Source organism: Vidua macroura, chromosome 25, assembly GCF_024509145.1.
Source record: "Vidua macroura isolate BioBank_ID:100142 chromosome 25, ASM2450914v1, whole genome shotgun sequence".
Taxonomy (NCBI): domain Eukaryota; kingdom Metazoa; phylum Chordata; class Aves; order Passeriformes; family Viduidae; genus Vidua; species Vidua macroura.
Window position 1 is genome coordinate 7304898 of NC_071595.1, and position 22853 is coordinate 7327750.

The 22853-nt window shown below is 55.2% G+C and overlaps 1 protein-coding gene across 13 annotated transcripts in view; it reads right to left on the reverse strand.

The window, feature by feature from the left end:
• Positions 1 to 7162: 7162 nt before the first annotated feature.
• The window catches only part of PTPRU (protein tyrosine phosphatase receptor type U), a 56582-nt gene continuing 40891 nt past the window's right edge, over positions 7163 to 22853 (reverse strand). For 4 of the 13 annotated variants that reach the window (XM_053998654.1, XM_053998653.1, XM_053998652.1 and 1 more), the window contains 11 exons: positions 22555 to 22652; positions 22342 to 22458; positions 21644 to 21798; positions 20190 to 20325; positions 19948 to 20097; positions 19671 to 19844; positions 17530 to 17670; positions 15852 to 15977; positions 13326 to 13483; positions 12139 to 12274; positions 7163 to 9979 (listed from right to left, as the gene is read on the reverse strand). In XM_053998654.1, the coding sequence (XP_053854629.1) occupies positions 9917 to 9979; positions 12139 to 12274; positions 13326 to 13483; positions 15852 to 15977; positions 17530 to 17670; positions 19671 to 19844; positions 19948 to 20097; positions 20190 to 20325; positions 21644 to 21798; positions 22342 to 22458; positions 22555 to 22652 (1454 nt within the window). In that variant the 3' untranslated portion in view covers positions 7163 to 9916. The other 9 variants (XM_053998643.1, XM_053998642.1, XM_053998645.1 and 6 more) reach the window with 8 other exon arrangements.

Below are 22853 nucleotides of genomic sequence, written 5' to 3' on the forward strand. Positions count from 1 at the left end.
CTGCATATGTCTCTGTGGCTACGTGCCTGACTGCGTGGGAGAGCTTCCCGTGGCTCCTTGGTGCCATTCCCAGGCAGCTCCGACAGCAAAAGGCTCACTCTGCAGTGGGAAATTATTAGTGAGGGAAGAAGTGGGGAAGGGTTGAGGAAGGGGTAATTTGCAGAAAATAACCCAAAGAAGTGCCACAGAGGGTGTTTTTGGTGGCTCTTCCCAGACACATATGGAAGAAGGGGATGGGGTTTGGGAGGGGTGAAACGGAGAGCCACAGGGTGGGAATCTGGGGGCAGGTGCCCCACGAGCTTCCAGCCTGCACATTTGATTCCTTGGGGTTTTAAAGGGATCCTTCCCACTGACCCTTTTCTGGCATCGAGAGCAGCAAACCCTCTTGCCAGCACCTGCATGGCTCCCAGGAATTGCAGGCCCTTGATACTGGTGTCCCACAAGGCTTTTCCCAGTGGAAAGGTCCTCCAGCTCCTTCCAGAGCAGCTCCACACAGCAGCCTCCAAGGTGACCAGCTGGGATGGCCAGCTCTGCAGCCCTGACTGGAATGACCAGCTGGGATGGCCAGCTCTGCAGTGCTGACTGGAATGACCAGCTGGGATGGCCAGCTCTGCAGCCCTGACTGGAATGACCAGCTGGGATGGCCAGCTCTGCAGTCCTGACTGGAATGACCAGCTGGGATGGCCAGCTCTGCAGTGCTGACTGGAATGGCCAGCTGGGATGGCCAGCTCTGCAGTGCTGACTGGAATGACCAGCTGGGATGGCCAGCTCTGCAGCCCTGACTGGAATGACCAGCTGGGATGGCCAGCTCTGCAGTCCTGACTGGAATGGCCAGCTGGGATGGCCAGCTCTGCAGTGCTGACTGGAATGGCCAGCTGGGATGGCCAGCTCTGCAGTCCTGAGGGAACCCGGGGGGTCCATCCACCCACAGCCCACGCAGGCCATGGAACAGCATCGCTGGAGTCCCCTCCAGGACAAGGGTCTCTGGGGGTCCATCCATTACACTCCTATCAATGCCCTTCTCGGTTCATTTCTTTAACAAATCTTCCCTGTGCATCTTGGTGGAAACGACCCAGAGATAATAACAGTAGATATGGGTTGACCTATGGGATTCCTGGAGTGATCAAACTGTCAGATAACAGAATAAATCTTTCTCGTGGGCTGGGATTAAATCAGAGAGTGTTGGCTGCTGCGGCTTCTTATTTATTTGTGTTCTCTTAAATTGCATTTCCCTTCCCCCCATGAAGAGCACTGGCTGCCTGCAGCTGTAAATTACTGCAAACCTTCTGGTGAGTTGAGACACCGAGTCTCTTAACCTTGCAAACATCTCCTGCTTCCCTTAATGCCTCTGAGAGCTCCCAGGAAAGAGAAAGCAAAATGGGGAACACGATTTGATGGGAAGTTCATACCTTGGCACTGCCCGGTCTGGAGATCACCTGCGACCCCTCGCTGAGGAGCTCCTGGATGTTTCATGGCCTTGGATCCAGCATTTGCTCTCGGCTTCCCCAGCCTCCTCCTGGGCCTGGCTCCTGCAGCACCTTGGGGCTGGGGCTGGGCTGTGCCTGCCAACAGGCCTGGGAGCTGGGGATCACAGCCGTGGAACCACAGAGCCATTCAGGCTGGAAAAGCCCTGTAAGAAAAGGTGGCACAGGGTGCCCAGAGCAGCTGGGGCTGCCCCTGGATCCCTGGCAGTGCCCAAGGCCAGGCTGGACACTGGGGCTGGGAGCACCTGGGACAGTGGGAGGTGTCCCTGCCATGGCAGGGGTGGCACTGGGTGGGGTTTAAGTCCCTTCCAACCCAAACCATTCCATGATTTAGGATTCTAAGATCATCAAGTCCAACCCTGAACCTGGCACTGCCAAATCCACCACTAAGCCCCATCCCTGGAAGGGACCATGGCCCTGCTCTCCTGCACGAGCACATTCCCAGAGTCCCTGTTTGTTCTGGCAGGGGCAGCCCATGGATTACCAGGCTCAGGCAGCACCTCTGGGGCTTGGGGGGGAGATCCCCATGACAGCTGTGGGGACAGGACCCAGGGGCTGGCTCAGGAAGGGTGCTTGGAGAGATGCCCAGAAGGGTTTGGTCTCTAGTGGCAAGTCAGGAGAAAATTCTGACAGGGTAAAATATGTCCTCCTTTAAAAAAAAATTAAAATAAAATAAAAAAAGAAGGAAAAAAAAGTACAAACCAAACCCAAACCAAATCAAGGTGTGAAATTTGCTGTGAAATGATTCTGGAAAAGTTTCTACATTTCAGTGCTTAAGTCCCTGTTTCAGAGGAGGCTCCTGCCTGACTCCCTGGTGCTCTTCCACCTCCACAGAGTGAGCTGCAGGGGAGGTAGAAGGGAGATCCAGGGAAGCTGGGGTGGATGCACGGCAGGATGTCAGTCCAGGCTTACACAGGAAAGCTCTTACACTTTCTAATCCTTCCTAGGAGGAAAAAAATTTTCTGAATCCCACCCCAAAAGCCCCCATTGCCAGAACCGGTGAATTCCCAGGGGTCTGCAGAGCCACCAGCACATCCTCAGGGACAGCCTTCCCCATCCCAGCCCTTCCCACAGCCATCCAGCCTCCCTGCCGTGACCTAGACACTTCTTGGTGCAAATCCTGAGGGAAGAAATCAGGCTATGGGACCGAGCTCCCAGCCAGACATTCCTAATGGATCTAATTTTGTAAGAACAAAAATCCTGGAGACGCCGAGTCAGCCAGTCCCTCTTGAAACCTCCTTAAGCGTCGCGCGAAGCAGGGAGAGACGAGCAGCTCCGTGCTCCCTTTTTGTGGCTGTGCTCCCTTTTTGTGGCTGTGCTCCCTTTTTGTGGCTGTGCTCCCTTTTTGTGGCTGTGCTCCCTTTTTGTGGCTGTGCTCCCTTTTTGTGGCTGTGCTCCCTTTCTGTGGCTGTGCTCCCTTTTTGTGGCTGTGCTCCCTTTTTGTGGCTGTGCTCCCTTTCTGTGGCTGTGCTCCCTTTTTGTGGCTGTGCTCCCTTTTTGTGGCTGTGCTCCCTTTTTGTGGCTGTGCTCCCTTTCTGTGGCTGTGCTCCCTTTCTGTGGCTGTGCTCCCTTTTTGTGGCTGTGCTCCCTTTTTGTGGCTGTGCTCCCTTTTTGTGGCTGTGTTGAGCAGCACCCACCCCGAACGGCGAGCGCTGGGCCAGCGGGCAGCACCCGCGGTGTGTGCGCCGGGCCAGCCGCAGACAGAGGCTCTGCCAGCCCCTGGCACCGCCGCGGCCACTGTGCCCGGGGGACGGGCAGCCACGTCCGAGCCAGGCTCGCTGCCTCCTCTCGAGAGCTCCGGCAGCTGCAGCGCCCAGCTGAGCCCCCTGCGCGGGCAGCAGCAGCCCCGGCGGGCTGAGCGAGCCCTGGCACCGCGCTGCCCCTGCCCAGGAGCTCTGGCAGAGCCGGGCAGGGCAGGGCAGGGCAGCGTCATCGCCCCCAGGGTGACAGGAGTGCTGGGAGATGTTCTGCCCGGCACAGGGGCTGCCCCCAGCCCTTCCCCAGGGTGCCACAGAGGGAGCAGCCCAAGCACTGCGGCTCAGATAAAGTCAGGCTGGGTTTAGGAAGGGAGAGGTGAAGCACTGAGGGATCTTCTCCTGAGCGTGCACAACGAACCGCTGGCAGACTCCGCTCTTGCCTCACCTGAAGGAACATCCTTCAGCCCACCAGCGGGTCAGAGACACCAAGAAACTCCAAGGGGCCTGTCTCAGTCCACTGGCTCCAGCAACACAGGTCCTCTGGGACTGAAAGTCCTCCCATCACTCTCTGCACCTCCTGGGACTGTAAAAAAATTGTCACTTGGCCACTGACGCTGAAATGCAGAGGGCCTGGCACGTGCAGACCTGGGTGCAGAGCTGTAACGTGGAAGGGCTGACTGAGCCCCCGCCAGAGATCCCCACGGATCCCAAGGGCCCCGGGCTGCTCAGGAACGGGGAGACAATTCCCTGCTGCTGTTATCTGCAGAGACACCTGAGACCACAGGTAAATCACAGGTGAAAGCTGTTCCACCTCCTCCCCTGGGAACACCTTCCCTGTCCTGTGAACCTCAAAGACGTGACACTTAAGAGGAAATTTAAATGATTAAGTTGTTTTTCCAAAACATGTCCTGAAAAAAAAAAAAAAATCAAATTTTTTAGCCAGAGGAAAATTGTTTTGCCAGGAGCTGTTTGGGAGTTCATTTTAGTTGACTGAGTGTGCTCACATATCTGTGATTAGACGCTCTACAGATATTTTTGTTAACCTCCCTATTTGAAATTCTCCCCAAACTTCCGGAGCAGGATTTTCTTGTCCAAGCATTTGTGTTTTGTATCTGTGCTGAAATACTGCTTTATAAATAGCAAGAGCTTTATCTTGACTCTAACCAACAACCTCAACTTAAAGCTAAATGCATAATTTACTGCAAATTGAACTTAATGGGACTGGAATAATTATGTTGACTTTTGGAAGTACTTAAGGATAAATACATGATTAGATATTTTGCACACCGTGAGGAAATATTTATTTCAAAATACAAATTCTTCCCATTGAGCCTTTGGATGGAACATTTAGAGGTGACATGAGCAGCATGGAGATTAGAGCCCAGTTAAGGCTGCTTAAACAAATTCTCCTACAGGACCTGGAGCACTGGAGAGGTGGGAAGTCTCTGGAGCTCGCAGTGTCTGTGCCACCAGCTCATGGCCTGGGCAGGTGGGCACATCCCTGGATGGGGCTCTTCAGCCCCTGCTCCCTGTGCCCACCGTGGGTTGAGAGCCCCGGGCTGTCCATGGGAACAGGGTCACCCCACACTTGTGCCCGAAAATCAAGCCCAGCCAGGAGGGATGGGCTCGTGGCCCAGCCCCGGGGCCGGGAGCGGGATGGGTTTGTCCCGTTCCAGCCCCGCAGGCAGGCGTGGGCAGCGATCAGAGGGGGATGAGGATGAGCCCAGCCTGAGCCACAGCAGCTCTTGGCCTTGCAGGGACGTGCCAGGTGATAAACGGGCCGCTGAATTAATTGAATTTGGTTTTGTTTTAATGAATTAATCTGCCAGGGTTAATCAGGAGGGTTTGACACAGCCTCCCTCAGCCCCGCCTCTGCCCGGCCCCTTGGCCCGAGGCAGCTTCCAAAATGCCGCATCAAAAGGAACAAGCCCGAACTTCAGAGGGTTGAAATGCCATGAGCTGCTGGGAGGGATGGGGGCTCCAAGTGGGAGCCCCACCCTGGGAAGGGTCTGGTTTCTCCTGAAGGAAGAGAGGAAGAGGAATCCCTGCCCAGCATTCCTTTGACAACCTTGGCCATGGCTCTCCTTACCTGGTGAGATCTGGGCACACTCCCCAGGTCCTGCAGAGGGTTTGGGGCTGTGGGCTCTCCAGGGGCAGGATGGCCACGGTGAGGACAAAGCTGAGCACCCACTGGGAACACCAGCCCCTCTGGGCAGGTGGAGAGGGGTGGGACAGGGGGCCCCACCTGCCACCTCTGTAGCAGCTGCCCCAGGCTGGAGCTGAACTCCCCAACACTTCCAGTGCTGTCTGTCAGCCAGGGTTAGGGAACGAGCCTGGGGATGGAATGAGAATATCCAGGTCACCTCCAACAATACCATGACATTGGCTTAGGGAAATTATTACCAGCTCTACCAGGCGTGTGTGCTGCAGATAACAGCACAAAAGAGGCGTTGAGCTGGCAAGCAATTCCCAAGAGCCAAGAGTTGGGCACTGGACACGTATTTGGATTGGTTATTGACATGCAAATTGCTTCCTTTAAACGGCTCTGATCTGTCCAGGCCTGGCAGAGCAGCAGCAGGACCTGAGTGCCTCAAGCCATGCCCATGCCAAGCTCTCCTGGCTCTGCAAAACAGGGAAAGAGGGTTTGTATCCCATCCCATCCCATCCCATCCCATCCCATCCCATCCCAACCCATCCCCAGCTACTCCCAACAGGTTACTCACCAGGACACGCTGATGAATCCGAGGTGGGACACAAGGACATCTCCACAGGATGAGCACCTGAACTTCTGTTCCTGTCCTGGCTGAAGCCCTATTGGCTCTCTGGGCTGTCCATGCCTCTTCCAGAAGTTGCAGGAATGAAGTAAGGAAGGACACTGGTGCCACCCACACCTCTGAGCCCCCAGGGCCTCTGAGAAGCACCAAACCCAGTGGCCACCACCCTTGTCCCCACAGAGCTTCTCCCTTTTTTACCTTAGCCAGCCACAATTTGGTTTCTGCTGAGAACAGCTGCTGTCTCTCTCTTCAGACCAGTCTGAGCCCACAGCCCTGGGGACACAGCTCAGCCCCAGGGACAGCCCTGGGGACACAGCTCAGCCCCAGGGACAGCCCTGGGGACACAGCTCAGCCCCAGGGACAGCCCTGGGACACAGCTCAGCCCCAGGGACAGCCCTGGGGACACAGCTCAGCCCCAGGGACAGCCCTGGGGACACAGCTCAGCCCAGGGACAGCCCTGGGGACACAGCTCAGCCCCAGGGACAGCCCTGGGACACAGCTCAGCCCCAGGGACAGCCCTGGGGACACAGCTCAGCCCCAGGGACAGCCCTGGGGACACAGCTCAGCCCCAGGGACAGCCCTGCCAGGGCTGAACCCGCACACCCGGAGCCCTTCCCAAGGACAGGACTTGGTTTTAATTTGCATGAGCCCTATTTTTATTATTTATCAATAAAGTGTAATTAATGCGTCCTTCACGAGCCTTAATTAAAGATGAAAAACAATCCTGACAAGTCAATTAGATTTTTTTCCTTGGTCTCCATTAAATTAAGACTCAAGTGTTACTGGAAGTGTTTCATATCACAACACATTTAACTGAAGGCTGCTTCATAATAAATAAATCACTGAAGACAATGCAGGAGCTTTTCCTGAAGGCTCTTCTTACAACAGGATTTCATTTTCCAGCTGGGAAATGCCCCGGTGCTTTTTCCTCCACACCACCTCTTCCATCAGAAGCCGTGGGCAGCCAGGGCCTGGTAAGCCCTGCCCAGTCCAAGATCTCCAGGAGGGCACCAAGAGCAAAGCTCTGGAAGCACAAGGCAGCCCCATCTCCTCTGTGCCACGAGGGCTTTGTAAGAACCTGGCCCTGCAAACCTATTCCCAAAAATACCCTTTAAAGATAGGGCTGAGAGAGGCTTTTTCTGCACCTCAGGGCTCCCCACATCACAGCTCCCAGCTCAGAGCCAGGAAAGAACTCCAGAGGCCATCACAAATTTGGAACATTTATTTATGCAACCGATTTTCTTAAAAGAAAGCCAAAAATAATAATATAATAACAAAAAAAAATTTAAAACCATTAACAACAGCTGGATGTGTGGTACAATCCACATCAGGCATGTCCCTCCCTCGGTCCCACTGCTCCATCCTGCCTCATGGTCCCAAGTTCCTCTGGCACCAGCTCTGGGATGCTGCCAGCTTTTAGGATCACTTTGACTGCATATAGACAAAATTGTTCCAATTTGGTGTTTTTCTTGGGTTTTTATTTTTTCCTTTTTTTTTGTTTTGTTTTTATTAAAAAAAAAAAGCACCACTCCAATCTGTAATACCAATAAACATTATCCATCTTAAGAACAGTATTTATATTTTTATATATAGATTTCTATATATATTCCTATGTACAGGATGTCCTTGCCTCGTGTCAGAGGAGCATGGCAGTAGGAGTTGGAGATGGGTTGGGTTTTATAGCACTTGGATTTCAAAATCTGCCCTTCACCAGAGATGCCCTAAAAACCCAGAGACACCCAGCAAGGAGGTATCAAAATAAAAAGGAAAAAATCTTGATTTTAAAACATATATACAACTCCTCCAGTCTCTGTAGGACGAACTGGGGTTTCAACTCCCCTCCTTTTCCTCTTTCTGGCAATACTTTACCTGCAGAGCCCTGTGGGATGCTCCCTCCCTCTGGAGCACGGGGAGGATGTGCGTGGCCCAGGCAGCAGCATCCCTCCAGCTCCAAGGCTGAACAGCCCCCAGAGCATCCCATCCCATTCCCAGGGATGTCAGAGGCTCAGCTCAGCTGTTTTATACAAAACCACACCATTTCTGCACCCAGCATACAGCACCTTCCCCAGGACAGCACAGGCAGGTCTATGGAGAGATGGGGACTGGGAAAAGGACACTAATTTATCCCAGTGTGGGTTCTGGGGTAGCCAGGTACTGGTTTTACCAGGTACTGGTGTTACTGGACCATTTGGGGGTAAAAAAGACCTTTTGGTGACAAAACAGAATGGGCACACAGCACGTGAGACAGCAGGGATGGGAAGAAGGAAGGAATGATGTCATATAGCCCTTGGAATAAGTTATTGTCACACTGTGAATTCCTCAGGGACGAGGTGGTGGAACCAAGGGTCAGGGGTGGTGCTGAAATGCCCATCACCACAGTGGTGGCACATTGTCCAAGGGCACAGAGGGCAGGGATGGCTCTTCCTGCTCTCTTTCACCCTTGGAAGGTGCATGGAAGCAGCTCCTGGGTTTGCTCCTCCAGCCCTTTCAGCTGTGCAGCCTCCGTGATTCCCTGGGGAGAATTCCCTGGCAATGGACTGGCAGCCCCAGGCAGGCAGGGCGGGGAAGCTGCCCCTGCCCTGGGGAGGCGTGGCTGGACGATGGGGGGAACACGGATGGGGGATGAAGGATGGCAGATGGATGAAGAACAGGGCTGCCCACATGCAACCTCCAGCATCTGGAGAAGAGTTTCTCATCTGCTCTGCTCCATCTCCCCCAAAAGTGATGGTGAAGGGTTCTGCCTGGCCCTCAGGACAGAACCAACCTCCCCTCCGTTCCCAGACCTGGATCCCTCTGGCTGCACCTTCCCAAGGCCATTTATTTTATTGCAACCAGGCTGAGAGCAGAATCCCTGTAATTACCACACCATCAGATGGAAGAAGTGCCATTTCATACCCACCTGCAGCAGGATGGAGCTAAAAAGCATCAGGCACCTTCAGCCACCAGCCCCGATGGCACAGGAGTGTGGGGCCCTCCCCCTGCCCAGCCCCAACACACGGCCACAGCTTTGGCACAGCTCAGCCCAACCCAACACCACCCCAAAATCGACCCTCCTGCCCCAGCAGAAGCCAAGAGCATCAATGGGTAACTGCCCAGGGGTGACATCCAGAAGTATTTGGGATGGATACGAATTTTGAGGATTTTGCTTCAAATGCAGTGACGCACAAGGGAAGGGTTAAAACCAGACCCATGGGCCAGTGCCTGTGGGACATCAGGAGGAATTCACTGCTACAGCTGGAGAGGAAGGTGTGGAGATGCTGAGGAACCATCCCCTCCAACCCTCTGCAAGGGTGGAGGGTCCAGGTCAGTCCCTGCAGAGGGACAGTGCATGGCCAGTGACCCCATCCCTCATCCCTGTCTGGCCAGGGCTGGATACACAGAGGGTCGGACTCACAGAACCGAAACAGGATCAAACTCATGGTGCCAACAGGCAGAAACTCAGGAGCTCCTGGGGGATCTGTGCTCCAGCTCAGAGCGAGTCCCACCAAGGGAAAACCTCCAGCAGCCTCCGGGCTCGTCGAGGAGCAGCTTCAATTCCGCACACAGAAGAGCAACATCTCCCAGTGTCCATCCTTCTCTGATGGGAAACAGCCTCAGCTCCTTCTGGCCTCCTCTTCCTCCCCTCCCTGGCCTCCTCTCCAGCAGCTCCAGAGACCCAGCAGCACCGCAGGGCCGCATCCCACACACACCAACCCCAGGCTGTGATTCCAAGGAACCGGATGAGCTGTGGGATTCACCCACTCAGACACGCCCAGGGCAGGGAGGAAAGATGGAGAGCGGAGGATGAAGACGGAGAGTGGCCAACACATCTCCATGTCCTTTCGTTTGCTGGATCCGACGTTTCCTGGTGGGTCCTTTGCTGTTTCCCTCCCCACCCCGAGCAGGGACGCAGCGCCCAGCTGGGAAGCGCGGCTGGCACGGCCCCTGCACAAGCCCTTGCTGCCCCTCTCATGGCCAGGTGCTATCTGGTCTCCAGGGACTCCAGGTATTCCAGTGCTATGTCGTAGCAGAAATGGTACTGCTCCTGTTCGGAGAGAGAGGAGAGGCTGTCAATCTCCTGGGGGAACTGTTTCTCAGAGTTATGTGGAAAACCACCTGTGAACAGCCCTAAGGAAACACCTGTCAGCCTGCTGGGCCCCCTGGCAGTTCTGCTGAAGCCACAGCCAGGAGAAACTCCACTCTTGGCAAACGACACCCGCTGCTGGGGCAGGGGCGTGGTGCCCCACATCCAACAGCTCCACACGCACTGAAATCCAGCATTTTGGGGACATGTAGCACCTTCACCTGCCCAAGGGAGGGACCAGGACTGCAACATCCCCTTATTGTGAAAAAACCTTTATTCACCACCCCAGGTACAACCAGCACTGGGGGCTCAGCAGCTTCATCACCGCAGTGACTGACATGTGTCAATCAAATGGTGGAAGAGACGCAGGAACAATGGGGTCAGAGGGGTCCACAATAAAACCTTAGGCAGGAAATCAAGGAGTTTTTGTTTCCGAGTTCAGCAGAGGCTGGAAAAGGGGAGAGCACCCAGGCAAATATCCGTGTTTGGAGTGGATAGAGATGCCCTGCCCTGGCTGCCAGGACATTCCTTTATCACTAATTCTCTTGCCCAGCAGGACCAGGCATCCTCTCCCATCTTTTCATACGACATCCAGGGATGGTGTCAGCATCCTCCCACCCTTCACTCCCCGTCAGCTGCGCAAAGGCAAAGCCCAGAGGGGCTGACTCCTGATTTTGTAACAAAAATCCCTGAACTGGGGCTTGTGAGGGCAGACTCATCCAGCCCTGTCCTCCTTTCTATGACCTGTTCCCGTGCTCCCCCACCCTCGTACAGCTCACAGCACAAAATCCTCGGGAGAGCTCCAGCCCTGGCAGTGCCCATCCCAGGAGAGCAAAACCCCAAACAAATCAGGATTTTGGTGCTGCTACAGGCACTGGGCCATCAGGTGGGAGCGCTCTGGGTGTGACAGCAGGGAGGGAGAGGGGAGAGCTCATCTCCCCAGATCCTGGCTGCAGGATGGGGACTGGAGCCTGAGCACTGGCACAGAAATCCTGTTATCCCACACGGGTGGGCGGCCACGGGCTCCCAGGTGGGAGCAGGCAGAGGGGAAAAGGACTTCAAAGCGAGGAGGCTGCGGCAGCCCAGATTAAAAGCACATAATGCTTTTTGGATTAAGGAAAGAGATTGTTTCCATTTATCATCATATAAAAATAACCCCCGGGGCAAACAGAGGGGGAAGAGGCGCAGGCAGCAGGAAGTGCTCTCTGCTGGGCTGAGCTCCTTACACCAGGCATGGATCTGGCCCCCCGGTGACTCTGGGAGATTGAGATTCCCAGAATAGCCAGTTCAGGTTCATTTGAGGCGGGAGGAGGCTTGTGTCCTGATGGGAAATGTTACCTTTTTTTAATACCCTTGCAATTTAGCCCAATGGGTCTGGTGGCTTCATGCTTGTCACATCATCTTTCCATTATCTGCATCCCTCCCCCTGCTCCCCTCTCCCCTCCCTCTCCCTCTCCTCTGCTTTTAATTCCTAATGCAAATCACATCCCCTCCTCAAAACCATTTCATTTTGCAACTTAGGGATTTTATAATCTAAACAGGGTAAACACTTCCAGCTGACTTGTTTTTAAAACATCATGAGGCACCTGGATCCCTCCACCACGGGGACAGACAAGTGCCTGCTCCCTCCCCTGTCCCATCATCAGCGGCCTGAATGAGGGCAGGGGCTTTTTGCCCTGACCTGCTGCCAGCTCCAGCCTCCTCCTCGGAACACATCACCCCATTACTGCTCCCAGCACCTTGTGCACCTATTCATTTCACTCCAAGTGCTGCTCATTCCCTTTTATATTTCCAACAGGAATTTATCTGACTCCACACCAGTGCTGCTCCCAACGCCACAAACCTTCCAAAGAACCTCAGTTGCATCCTGTGGGTTAATGTGACTCTGCCTTACAACTCCTGGGGAGGATTTCCAACAATCCCAGCACTGACTCCAAGGCTGTGCTGGCACAGCAGGATGAAGGTGAGCCCAGCCCAGCACAGTGCTGGCGTGAGGATGCCCATGATGCTGATCAGGATTTGGGTGGAAAAGGCAGTGTTTTGGGAGGTGAGCATCCCCGGCACCTCTCCTCCATGCCAGGACCAGAAGCCAGGGTGGACAGGGAGGGTCTGGTGCTTACCAAGGTCTCCACCATATTTGGTTTGTAGTTGCGGAGGGTCTTGGCAGCAAAGAAAACATCTGCCATGTTGTGACACTTGATCATCTCCAGGATCATGGTGGAGGCACAGAAGGTGCCGCTCCGGCCACCTCCATTCCTGGTGGGACAAACGCACATGTCAGGGGTGGCAAGGTGGCATCAGAGCACCCTCCTGCTCCCTCCAAGTCTCCCTTTCTCTATCCGACCCTGCATCCCAGGGGATGACCCAGAGAAGGGGCTTGTACCTGTACCAGGGGACCTGAACCTGCCCCACGGGGTGGCAAGGCAATGATCCTGCCCTCCAACCCTCACAAGAGCAGAAAAACGCCCTTTTGGATTACCAAGGCCGGATCTTGGACATCTGGGCTCAGGTCCCAGCCCTGCCATGGATCAACTCCTTGTGACCTTGGGGAAGCTGTGACCCTGGGCTGGTGACACGGTGGTGCTGCTGCCTGGAGGAACCACCCCACAACCCACATGGGGCACTGGGAACCTCCCCAAATCCTGGGCTGAACCCCTGTTCCCACACCACCATACCTGAAGCCTGACAGCAATGGGAACAAGGGAGAGGAAGAGAGAACATGATGCCAGAGCTTTATAAAGCATATTCTCAAATTATCCTTCAGCTAACAAAGATGGACAAGGCTGCAATTAGCTTTTGATTAAAGGCTCGCCTGCTGTCTCTCCCCATCTGTGAATGTGCTGGGTCCCATCCGAGGGGAACACACACGGTGTTCATGAGCCAATCCCACTGGGAGGACAGGGATGGACAGGGCTTGCAGCAACCTGAGGAGTCCCTCCAACTGCAACAAGATGAGCTTTAAGGTCCCTTCCCAGCCCAATCACTCCATGATTCTCTGTCACCCCCCACAATAAGCAGCAAGTGGCGGGAGCTCCTGCCACGTCCCTTCGGAGCCTGTTACACACACGGCATGTTGGGACAGGGCTGGGACCTCTGCCAGCACAAAGGGCAGGTTGCTGTCACCCCTGCTGAGCATCCATCTCACAGAGGAGGTGACCCAAACTCATGTTGTGGCAGAGGTAGACCCATGTGGGGACAAAGTCACCCCAGTGAGGGCTTTGTGAGGATCTCCAGGCAGTGCTGTGGACATGGAATCTGGAGGCATCTCTCCCCCAGCAGAGCCTGCTCCTCCCTAGCTGACACTCACAAGCAGTGCACCACAGTCCTGCCATCACCACTTTCCTTCTGCCACCTCTCCACCTGGGCCAGGAGGTGCAGGAAGGACTTCTTGGAGTCTGGGGTGTCTCGATAGGCTGACCAGCGCAGGTACTGGAAATGCCGGACCATCAGGTGCCCCTCCTGCAACTGGAAAAGCAAAACTCATCAGCTGGAACCCGTGGGCTGCCCTCATTCGCCTCCACTGGAGATCTGACAGAGGGCAGGAGAGGTTTGATGGAGGGAAGGAGGGGTTTGCCACACATGGACAGTAGAGGCAGAGAGGAAAACCCTTTCCTGCTGCTTTAACGTGGACGGTTCAGCCCTGGCCTCCAGCTCACACTCATTCCACCACCCCATCCCACCCAGGAGAACTCCACTGACATGGTTTATCCAACCTCACAGCACCTTGGGCTCTCTCTGTATCCCCCAAACCTCTTCTCAGGCCCCTGAGCCTCCCCGAGGCTCCTCCATCACACCTTCCTCTTTTCATGCCCAAGATCCAAGGGATGCGGTTCTGTCGTGCTCGCTGCAAACCTGGAGGCTGCCAAGAGGCTGCCACAGAGGCAGGAGCTTAATACCTGGTAATCTGGTTAGTTTGGAAACCTAATCTGGTTAGCTGGATCCGGGAGGAGGATTACATCCACAGAGCTCAGCAGCCTTTAGCTGGGCAGATGGGAGACTCCTGCTCAGGAGCACTCGGAGCATCCCGAGTTTGGGACTGGATGAGACCACAGTCACCCCCCCAGACACAACCTGGGGCTCGCAGCTCATGTGTGGGGAGCACGTGGAGGGGAAAGGGGGGTCAGAGCCAGATGGGGGGTCAGGCACAGGTGGGGGACACTCAGCTCTGCAGGGTTCCATCCACCCAGTTTCAGGTGCCTGCTGAGTGGGATGAGCACCAGACTTTCTCCACCCAGCAGGACCAGGTGTTCCTGTGGGGGAGTTGGTATTCCTGGGGACTGAGAGCTGGGGGCATTTGGTGCCCACTCTAACCTGCACATTTCAAATGGGGGCTTTCCTGATCCGTTTTGGGAGCTTTCCTGAACCTTTTTGGGAGCTCTGATGTGAGCTGGTGATGTGCCTGTGATGGGCTGACCACCTTAGGCTCCAGTTTTTGCTTCCAGATGGAAGCCAGGAAGGCAGAGGAGGAAGAGGAAACAAATAAATGGAGTTAAACCAGAAGAAAACTCCTTTGACAGCCTGGGAAGGAAAGTTTTGGGATCTGCTTTGAAGTGAGGTGAAAGCTCTGGAGCACTTGTGACACCCCCAATGCCCATCTCCATTCCAGCAAGGCTTGGCACAAAGTGGCTCCATGCATTTCCCAGCCCTGCTCCAGCAATCTGCTCCCTGGAGGAATCTCCTCGTCAATCCAGAGATTTCCATCACGCTGCATTTTAATTTAGCCCAGAGTATATTCTACCACCTGAGAGCTGAGCATATTTGGTGTAGGATTTTGTGCTGACACCCAGGAAATGCCAGATGCTCCCTCGGGGAGCGTGAACCAAAACCCTTTTTGTGTTAACAGTTCAGATAATCAGGATTTATCTCCTCTGGCCCCAGCCACAGCGCCAAAGCACCTTCCCAGCTGGGCCATCAGCCAAGCCAAACGTTCCCTTCCAAGCTCCCTAATTCCCATCTGCCCAGTGACCTTCACTGGGGCACTGGCCTCAGCCTCTTGGCAACCATCAGGACTTTAAAGAACTCAGGGATGCCACCTCCTCCCAGCTGGCATTTGTAGGTAAACCAGCTGCTTCTTTCTGCATACAGCTCTGCATCACCACATCCTTTCCCTGCTGCCCTGCATTTCTCTTCTTTCAAGGCAAGCTTAACCAGCCATGCAACACCGACAAAGGGTAAAAATCTGTGTGGATCTTCTCATCCTGCAGGGAAAGGGCTCTGCTGATGCCAGGGGAGCTGCCGTGCCCACATGGGGAGTGTCCATCCTGTGCTATGTGTGTGGCAGGGCAGAGATGGAGCTTCAGGCAGGAGGAGAAAGGTCTTCAGGAAGTTTTCTAACACCTTTCAAGGAACTGTGAACTCCAGAAAGGCTGTATGGAGCAATGGCAATTTTACAAGTTCCTCTTTGGCAGGAGGAGAGCTGGGTCTGTCTCCTCTGCAGGAGCTGAGTTAGGCTGGAGACCCCAGCAGTCAGGAAGGATCCTACTGATCTCAACAACTCCCTGAAATGTTGAAGGCCAGGTGGGATCAGTCTCTTCTCAGAGGTAACAAGTGATTAAAAAAGAGAAAACAGCCTCAGGCTGCATCATGGCAGTTTAGATGGGGTATTAGGGGAAAATTTCACCACCAAAAGAGTTGTCAAGCCCTGGCACAGGCTGCCCAGAGAAGCTGTGGCTGCCCCTGCATCCCTGGAACTGTCCAAGGCCCAACTGGACGGGGCTTGCAGCAACGTGGGATAGTGGACATGTCCCTGTCCATGGTAGGAACAACATGGTTTTGAAGTTCCCTTCCAGCCCAAACCATCCTGGGATTCTGTGATTCATATCAAGCAGCTCACCCGTGTGACGTTCTGGACTCGGAAGAGCCGGGACACGATGTCCTCATCCGCCACTCCCGAGATGTATTCCACCTCCATGGGGCCGTAGTGCTGCAGCCCCGGCTCGGGCCAGTACTGCAGGCAGGGCTGTGGAGAGAAGTACAGCTCACTGAGACTGGAAATGTGGGCTGGGACACGGGGAAGGGCATCAGGAGACACCCATGAAGGAAGCGGCTGGTGCTGGACCCCGGGGGGCTGCTGGCACGGGGTGGCCCCAGGGTGACATGGTGGCCCCAGAGTGGGGTGCTGGACCACAATGCCGTTTCTCATTCAGAACATGAATGGCTGGAGGATGTCCCAGCTTATTGAGGGATCAGAGATGAAAGGTCAGGTCCACCCCCAGCACCCACCCAGCCCCCTCGCGCTGCACGGACACAACAGCTGACACTGCCAGGGATGGACCCTGCTGTTCCAGGAGGAACATCCATGCTGTTGCAGGATGGGCTGTGCCTCAGTTCCAGCACAGATCTGATCCTGCACAACAGCAGAGCAGGGCTGGGCTGCTCCCACTCGGCTCTCAAGCCCTGTTGGCTTTAGGAGCCACTCTGCCACCAGCAGTGACAGCAACGTGGGATGTCAGCGCTCCTCGTCCCATGGCCAGGACATCCCACCCAAGCCAAAGCAATCCCAGCCTGCATCTCTGGGGAGCAACTCCCCCTCCCTGTGTCCATCATGGCACTGATGGATGGTTCAGTCCCTGCAGCATGGGTGAGATTGTTTTCACAGTGTGACAGCTGGGAAACCAGCACCGACACAAAATATATGATGTTTGTCACCACACTTTCACAGGGCATTTAGCAATGCAGGTCAGCCACGGCCTGGGCCCAACTGCAAGGCAAATGTGTCTCAGGAATAATTGGTTATTAATAGGGGCTATAAATCTCTGAGATCTCTGAGCCTTCCAGACTCAGAACTATAATTTGGATATTAAAACTTCCCTTGGCAAGGTGTAGTTCAAGTGAGGGCTGTACCCTCAAAGTCACCTTTCGGAGAAGCCTGCTGGAAAGGTTGATTTATTACCTGTTGGTCTTATACCAGTAAACATTTATGATCCAGCTAAATACTGTAACCCAGACACCCCTGAAGAACAGATGGTGAGAGAGAGGCAGGGCTGAGTAATGAGGAGAAGTGGCAGAGGGAAGGGAAGGGATTCTGTCCCTCTGCCCTGCTCAGGTGAGACCCCACCTGCGGAGCTGCCTCCAGCTCAGGGAACATGGACCTGTTGGAGCAACGTCAACACCGATGGAACGCCAATGCCAATTTAATGCCAACGCCAACTGAAAGCCAAGGCAACGTCAACACCAACACAAGGCCAGTGCAACACCACTGCAACCCCCAATGGAACACCAATGCCACACCAACACCAGTGCCAGCACTATGACAGCGCAACACCAACGCCATGCACCCAGGCTGGGCTGCTGCTCAACACCTCTTTGGCTCCAACTGGCCAGCCCTGTGCTTACAGGGGAGAAATCCTGAGGGGCCCGTGTCCCCTTGCAGAGGAGAAATTGCTGAGTGAGCAAGGCAAGGGACTGCAGCACTGTCAGGGCGATGGGGACGGAGCAGGACAAAGGCACTCCCAGGGACGGAGCCATAAAGCCACCCGTGGGCCGGCCCAGTCCCGGGCAGCAGCACTCACCCAGGCAGAGTTGGACTGGTTGAGCTGGTTGAGCATGACTATGGAGGTGCAGCCGTAGTCGTACACCAGCCGCCAGAAGTCGGTGGTGGTGTTCTGCAGCGGGTGCAGGGTGACGATGAAGGCAGCGCTCCTGGTGTAGCTCTGCAGAAAGACAAGCACCAGTAAGGACACAGTGGTGACACGGGAGCCACTGCTGTCACACCCCAAAGAATCAGTGCAACCAGATGAGTGGGACCAAAACCCTCTTCTCCATGCCTGAGCAGAGCTGGTCTCCCTGGCACAGCCTCAGTTCCTCCCATGCCCTGCTGATGGGGAGATCCAAGTGATCCCTGCCCTTGGTCAGGATGAAAACACCCACATTTTGCTCTCACAGGTAAGAGTATTTTGCATAAATAATTAGGGAAAAGATGCCATCTTTGAGCAAAGAACAAGCAGAAGCCATGGCTCCCAGAAGACCCCAAACCCCAGCTCTGCACCCTGGCCCTGACTGGAAGTATCACCCGCAGCATCATCCCCGGCCACAGCACCCCACCCCAGGCACCGAGAGCAGCAGAGACAACCACTGACCTGCACTCAATTTTTTTTTTTTTTTTTGTAGGGAGGAGAGACCCCCTCCCCCCCAAAAGATCCTAGAGATTTCAAGAAGGAAGTGGGAGGGAAGGAAATTATTGTATCTCTGGTTTGTACAGCCCCTTGGTCAATCCTGCTGCTGGTTTGCCAAGGGACAGCTGAGCTCAACACTGCATCAGGCACACTTAAATTAACACAGTTTGGCTCAAGCCTCTTCAGACACAGAATCAGCACAGCTCTGTGCTAATGGGGGTCCTCTGCCTGCAGCAGAAGCTCCTGATTGAGCTCACAGAAATTACTTTATTGAACCATTCCCGTGGTCCTGTCCACGGGCAGCAGCGAGACCCCAGCACTCAGCGAGAGCTTTCCACCTTCAAGGAGGGGCATGAGAGCAGCAGGGGGAAAGAGATTTCACTGTGTGCTGCCCAGGCTTGCCTTGGCACCCTCCTCTTGGCACAGGTGTAAGTGACAGCAGGGTGTGGAGCAGGGCACAGCTCCGCTGGCACCAGCACCACTGACGGGTGGCACAGGCCAAGCTGATCCAACAGATGGACAGACTGACTGAGCAAACCACTTTGGCACTTAAAGAGAATGAGACTATTTTTTTTTTTTTACCCAAAGAGGGAAACAGTTTTATCCCTTCAGCAAGAATTTCATCCAAAGGGCTTTGTCTGTCTATAAAAAATATTTCATTCACTGACCCTTTAGCAGAGATTAAGGGAGGCTCAGTCATGCATAAAGATAAAATGGATATGCAAACAACAAGCAAGCTGGAAACAAAACTCCCATCCCACTGCAGCACTACGAGAGCCACTCCCCACCATCAGCAGCTCACTCTGCTTTACAAACTGCTTTTGCTGTGGGAGCAGGAATCAGGGGGATGAGATCTGCACAGAGATCCAGCAGATCATGGAAAACATAAGGCTCAGCCTGGTGCCAGCGTTCAGCTGTGACCAGGAGGGTCTGGGGAATATGCCTGAGGTGTGGGGGGTCTCTGTGCTGCCCATGCAAAGCATTTCAAGGAAAGGGAAGTGGGGCTGGTGATGAATGACCCCCATCCCTCAGTGTGGGCTTGGAGCCTGCAGCATTCTCTGCTCTGCTTTGTGATCATCAGCCACTAGGAGATAACTTTGTCACCACAGGGTCCTTCCTGACTGCATCAGGGGGATGCATGGTGGCTCTGGAAGCAGTTCAGAGCCCCCTGAGTTGCATCAGGAGGGGCAGGAGGATCACAAGGGGGCTGGTAGCACATGGGGGGCTTAATGCTACCAACCTCCCCAAAAGCTTCCTCTCCCTCCCCTGGCTCCACTGTCACTGCAAAATCCCGAAGTACCTCAGTGCCTGGCTCGTGAGAGCAGGAGAAAAACTCTTGCAGGGTGCTACTACACAAAAGAAGGGGTGCAGGACCCCGTTACACCAGTCCCAACCCTTTCCTCCCCAGCACACAGCTGCCATGAGCCTTCCTGCTGTGTGCAAAACAAGGCCATAAGCCCAAACCCAGCAAAGTTTTGCCACGAAAAGTCGCCTGAGCCCACAGGCAGCAGCCCCTTCCCTCCCCAGGGAACACTCACATCAGTTAAGGCCGCATTGATGTAGTTGTTGCTGTCTCCATCCACGGAGATAAGGAAGGGGAGGCACCGGTCGGGCGGCAGGACGTCCATGCTGCGGTTGCGCTCCCGGTTGCGGGGCAGGAGCGCGATGCTGCACTCCTCCACATCCAGGTGTGGGGTCACCGAGTTCAGGGTCTGCGGGTACACGGCCCCCCTCAAAGCCCTGCCTAGTCCCAGCAGGGGTGGGCACCGGGAGGCTGAGGACAAGGGGGACTTGCAGAGGTTTTGGCAGGCTCACCTGGAACTCCTCCCGCAGCTGTGAGGAGTTGCTCTGCGGCTCTATCCTCACCATCTCCTTGTAGGTGGGCTTGAACTCGCTGGCAGGGATGCTGGTCTCCCCACACAGACAGGCCTCCAGGATGGCATCGTGGATGAAGATGTACTGCTCCTTTGGGGAGGAGAGGGGACAGGGCTGAGCCTCCAGAGCCGGCTGGTGACAGCAGCCCCACGTGTCTCCAGCTGTCCCCGACGGGCGCTCACCTCCGTCTGGATCATGTTGATCCTCCGTGAGCAGAGGGTCTTCACGCAGTTGTAGATGTCCACGACGCCCTCGCACTCGGCCATGTCCAGCATCACATCCAGGACGATGTAACAGCCAGTCCTCCCTGTGCCAGCACTGGGGATGGAGGGGGAAACAGCAAACGCGTTCCCAGTCTGTGCTGGCATCCACATACAGCCCCAAAGGCTGCTGGGCACTGAGCAAAGCCTCTGTGGGCGAGGGCTCAACATGCAGACCCTGTACCAGGCAACCCTGCAGGGCTGCCAGGACCTCACACACCTCCAGAGCCTGCTTTAGCCTTAAACCTGCCCAAACACCCCTGCTGCAGCCCCAAGGGTGTGTGAAGATCAGCTGGGCACCCATGTCTAAAGTTCATTTTTAATTTAAGGCAGCAGAACACACGGTTTTTGCAACAAAACCGACAACTAAACCATCTAAGTGCCAACAGTCCCCTGGGATCCCAGCCCAAAAGCACCAAGGAGGGCTCAGCCCTGAGGCCTGGGAGAGCAGGGAGGCTCCCCTGGCATGAGCAGGTCTGGATGCACCAGGGGAGACCCTCAGGGCAAGGCTAAGCCCAGCAGGGTACCCAGGGCCAGCCCAGCAGTGGTGACATCCCAGGTACTGGCATGGCTGGACTCACAGTCAAAGACCTACTGTGCCCTGACCCCCACCCCTCATGATGTGTCAGGAACAGAACCACCCCCTTATTCCTTTCCTACAGAATCTTTTCCAGTGAAATACTAATTTCTGGGGCTGATGAATCACTCGTCGTGATTATCAGTGATTACAGGCTACGGGCACTAATCACACTGGCTGGTGAATGAACGCTGATGAGGCAGTTGACAGGGAGAAATCAAATAAAAAATAAAAAAATCCCTCCCACTCATCAGCTCCTCCTGGTTCGCCCAGTGGAGGAAAAGCCATTAGCCCATCATGTGGGAATGCCTGCTCAGGGCACGGAGAGCCACCAAAGCTGCTCAGATGTGTCACTCGTGTCCTCCCAGCTCCAGCGTCCGTGGCTGAGCCCTGCAGGGACAGCCCTGTGGGTAACCCAGGGAACGGGGCTGTCCTGCTGTCCCCCTGCCTCTCCCTTCAGCCAGACCCCACGTCCTGACCATCAGCAGTGGTCAAGCTGCCCATTGCCATTTCACCTTTGCCCACTGGGACAGAGCTGTGTCACCAGTAACACGCTGGGCAGCCCCAAAACAGTGCTGCTCCCTGCTTGTCCCCCTGGACCAGCCCCAGCCCCTCACCCCTGCTGCCACCAGCCCAGAGGTGACATTTCCCAGACAGATGCCATCGCAGAGGGACGTCAAGGCCAGGCTGGACAGGGGTTGGAGGAACCTGGACTAGTGGAAGGTGTTCTGGCCCATGCTGAGGGGATGAGCTTTAAGGTCCTCTCCACCCCCACCCGTCCCACGTGCCCTGCTCCCACCTGCAGTGGATGACGACGGGGCCGGCGTCGGGCGGCGTGGACGCCTTCACCCTGCGGATGAAGGCCAGCAGCCCTGTGGCGTGGTAGGGGACACCGTGCTCGGGCCACGACATGAAGTGGAACTGCTTCACCTCGTGCCGGGCCGAGTAACCGCGCTGCAAGGGAAGGGTGAGAGGGCGAGGTCACTCAAACACTTGATTTTCTCAGGAATCCATGGTTTTGCCAGCTCAGCATCCAGGCAGATGGACCACACAGCAGTCACATGCCTGGGCAGCCCCACAGCTCACTCCTCTTGGCTGCAAGAGGGTTAAAAACCACCAAGGAGAAAAAGGAAGAGGTGGCAGCAGCCTCAGGTCTCCCTGCCCTATAACCAGACAGTAATTTGACATTCCTGTAGATTAAGGGGTAAATTGCACTGGCTCCATCTCCAGTTACCACACTGCAGAGTGATGGCTACATCACCTCCAGCCCAGAGGATGAGAATGCATCCTTCACTCACACGAAAATTAAACACTCATTCCAAACGAAGGTGGGACTGAGCCGCTCGCCTGGCACGGGGTGCAGAGCCAGGGAAAAGGCAAAAGGAAGGAGCGAGTGGTGACCCCGTGTTGGGTTAAATAAACAGGATACTCGTAAATGGCAAGCTGTGGAGCGTGACAGGTGCCCGAGGGGGGTCTGTCCCCGAGGCAGGGCCGTACCCTCTCAAGGGCGAAGGTGCGCACAGCGTACTCAGCCAATGTCTCTGACTCCACCAGCGTGATCTTGATGTCCCCGTACATCTCGGAGTCATCCGGCCAGTACTTGGAGCATTTCACCTGCAAGGAGAGCACAGGATGGGGGCTTGGCTCTGCAGAAGCAGCTTCCAGCAGGGATGGCATGGCATGGCATGGCATGGGAACAGGGACGCTTACCCGGCCCACCTCCACCAGCTTGGTGATCATCACAATGCTGGAACAGTGCTCCTGCCACACCATGCGCCAGAAGTCGTACACCATCTCCTGCTTGGGCCCTGTGGGACACAGTAAAAGCCCCCACGGATGGATGGGCACCACCAGCAGAACCCAGCCCTGGCAGTGGCTCAGTGCCACCATGTCCCCCCTCCTGCTTCTGAGGCACAAACTCAGAGACGCTCCACAGCATCTCAGAGCCCTTTTCCCCGGGGCTGTGCAGTGCCAAGGGGAGGCAGGAGGGGTGGGAGTAGCTCCACATT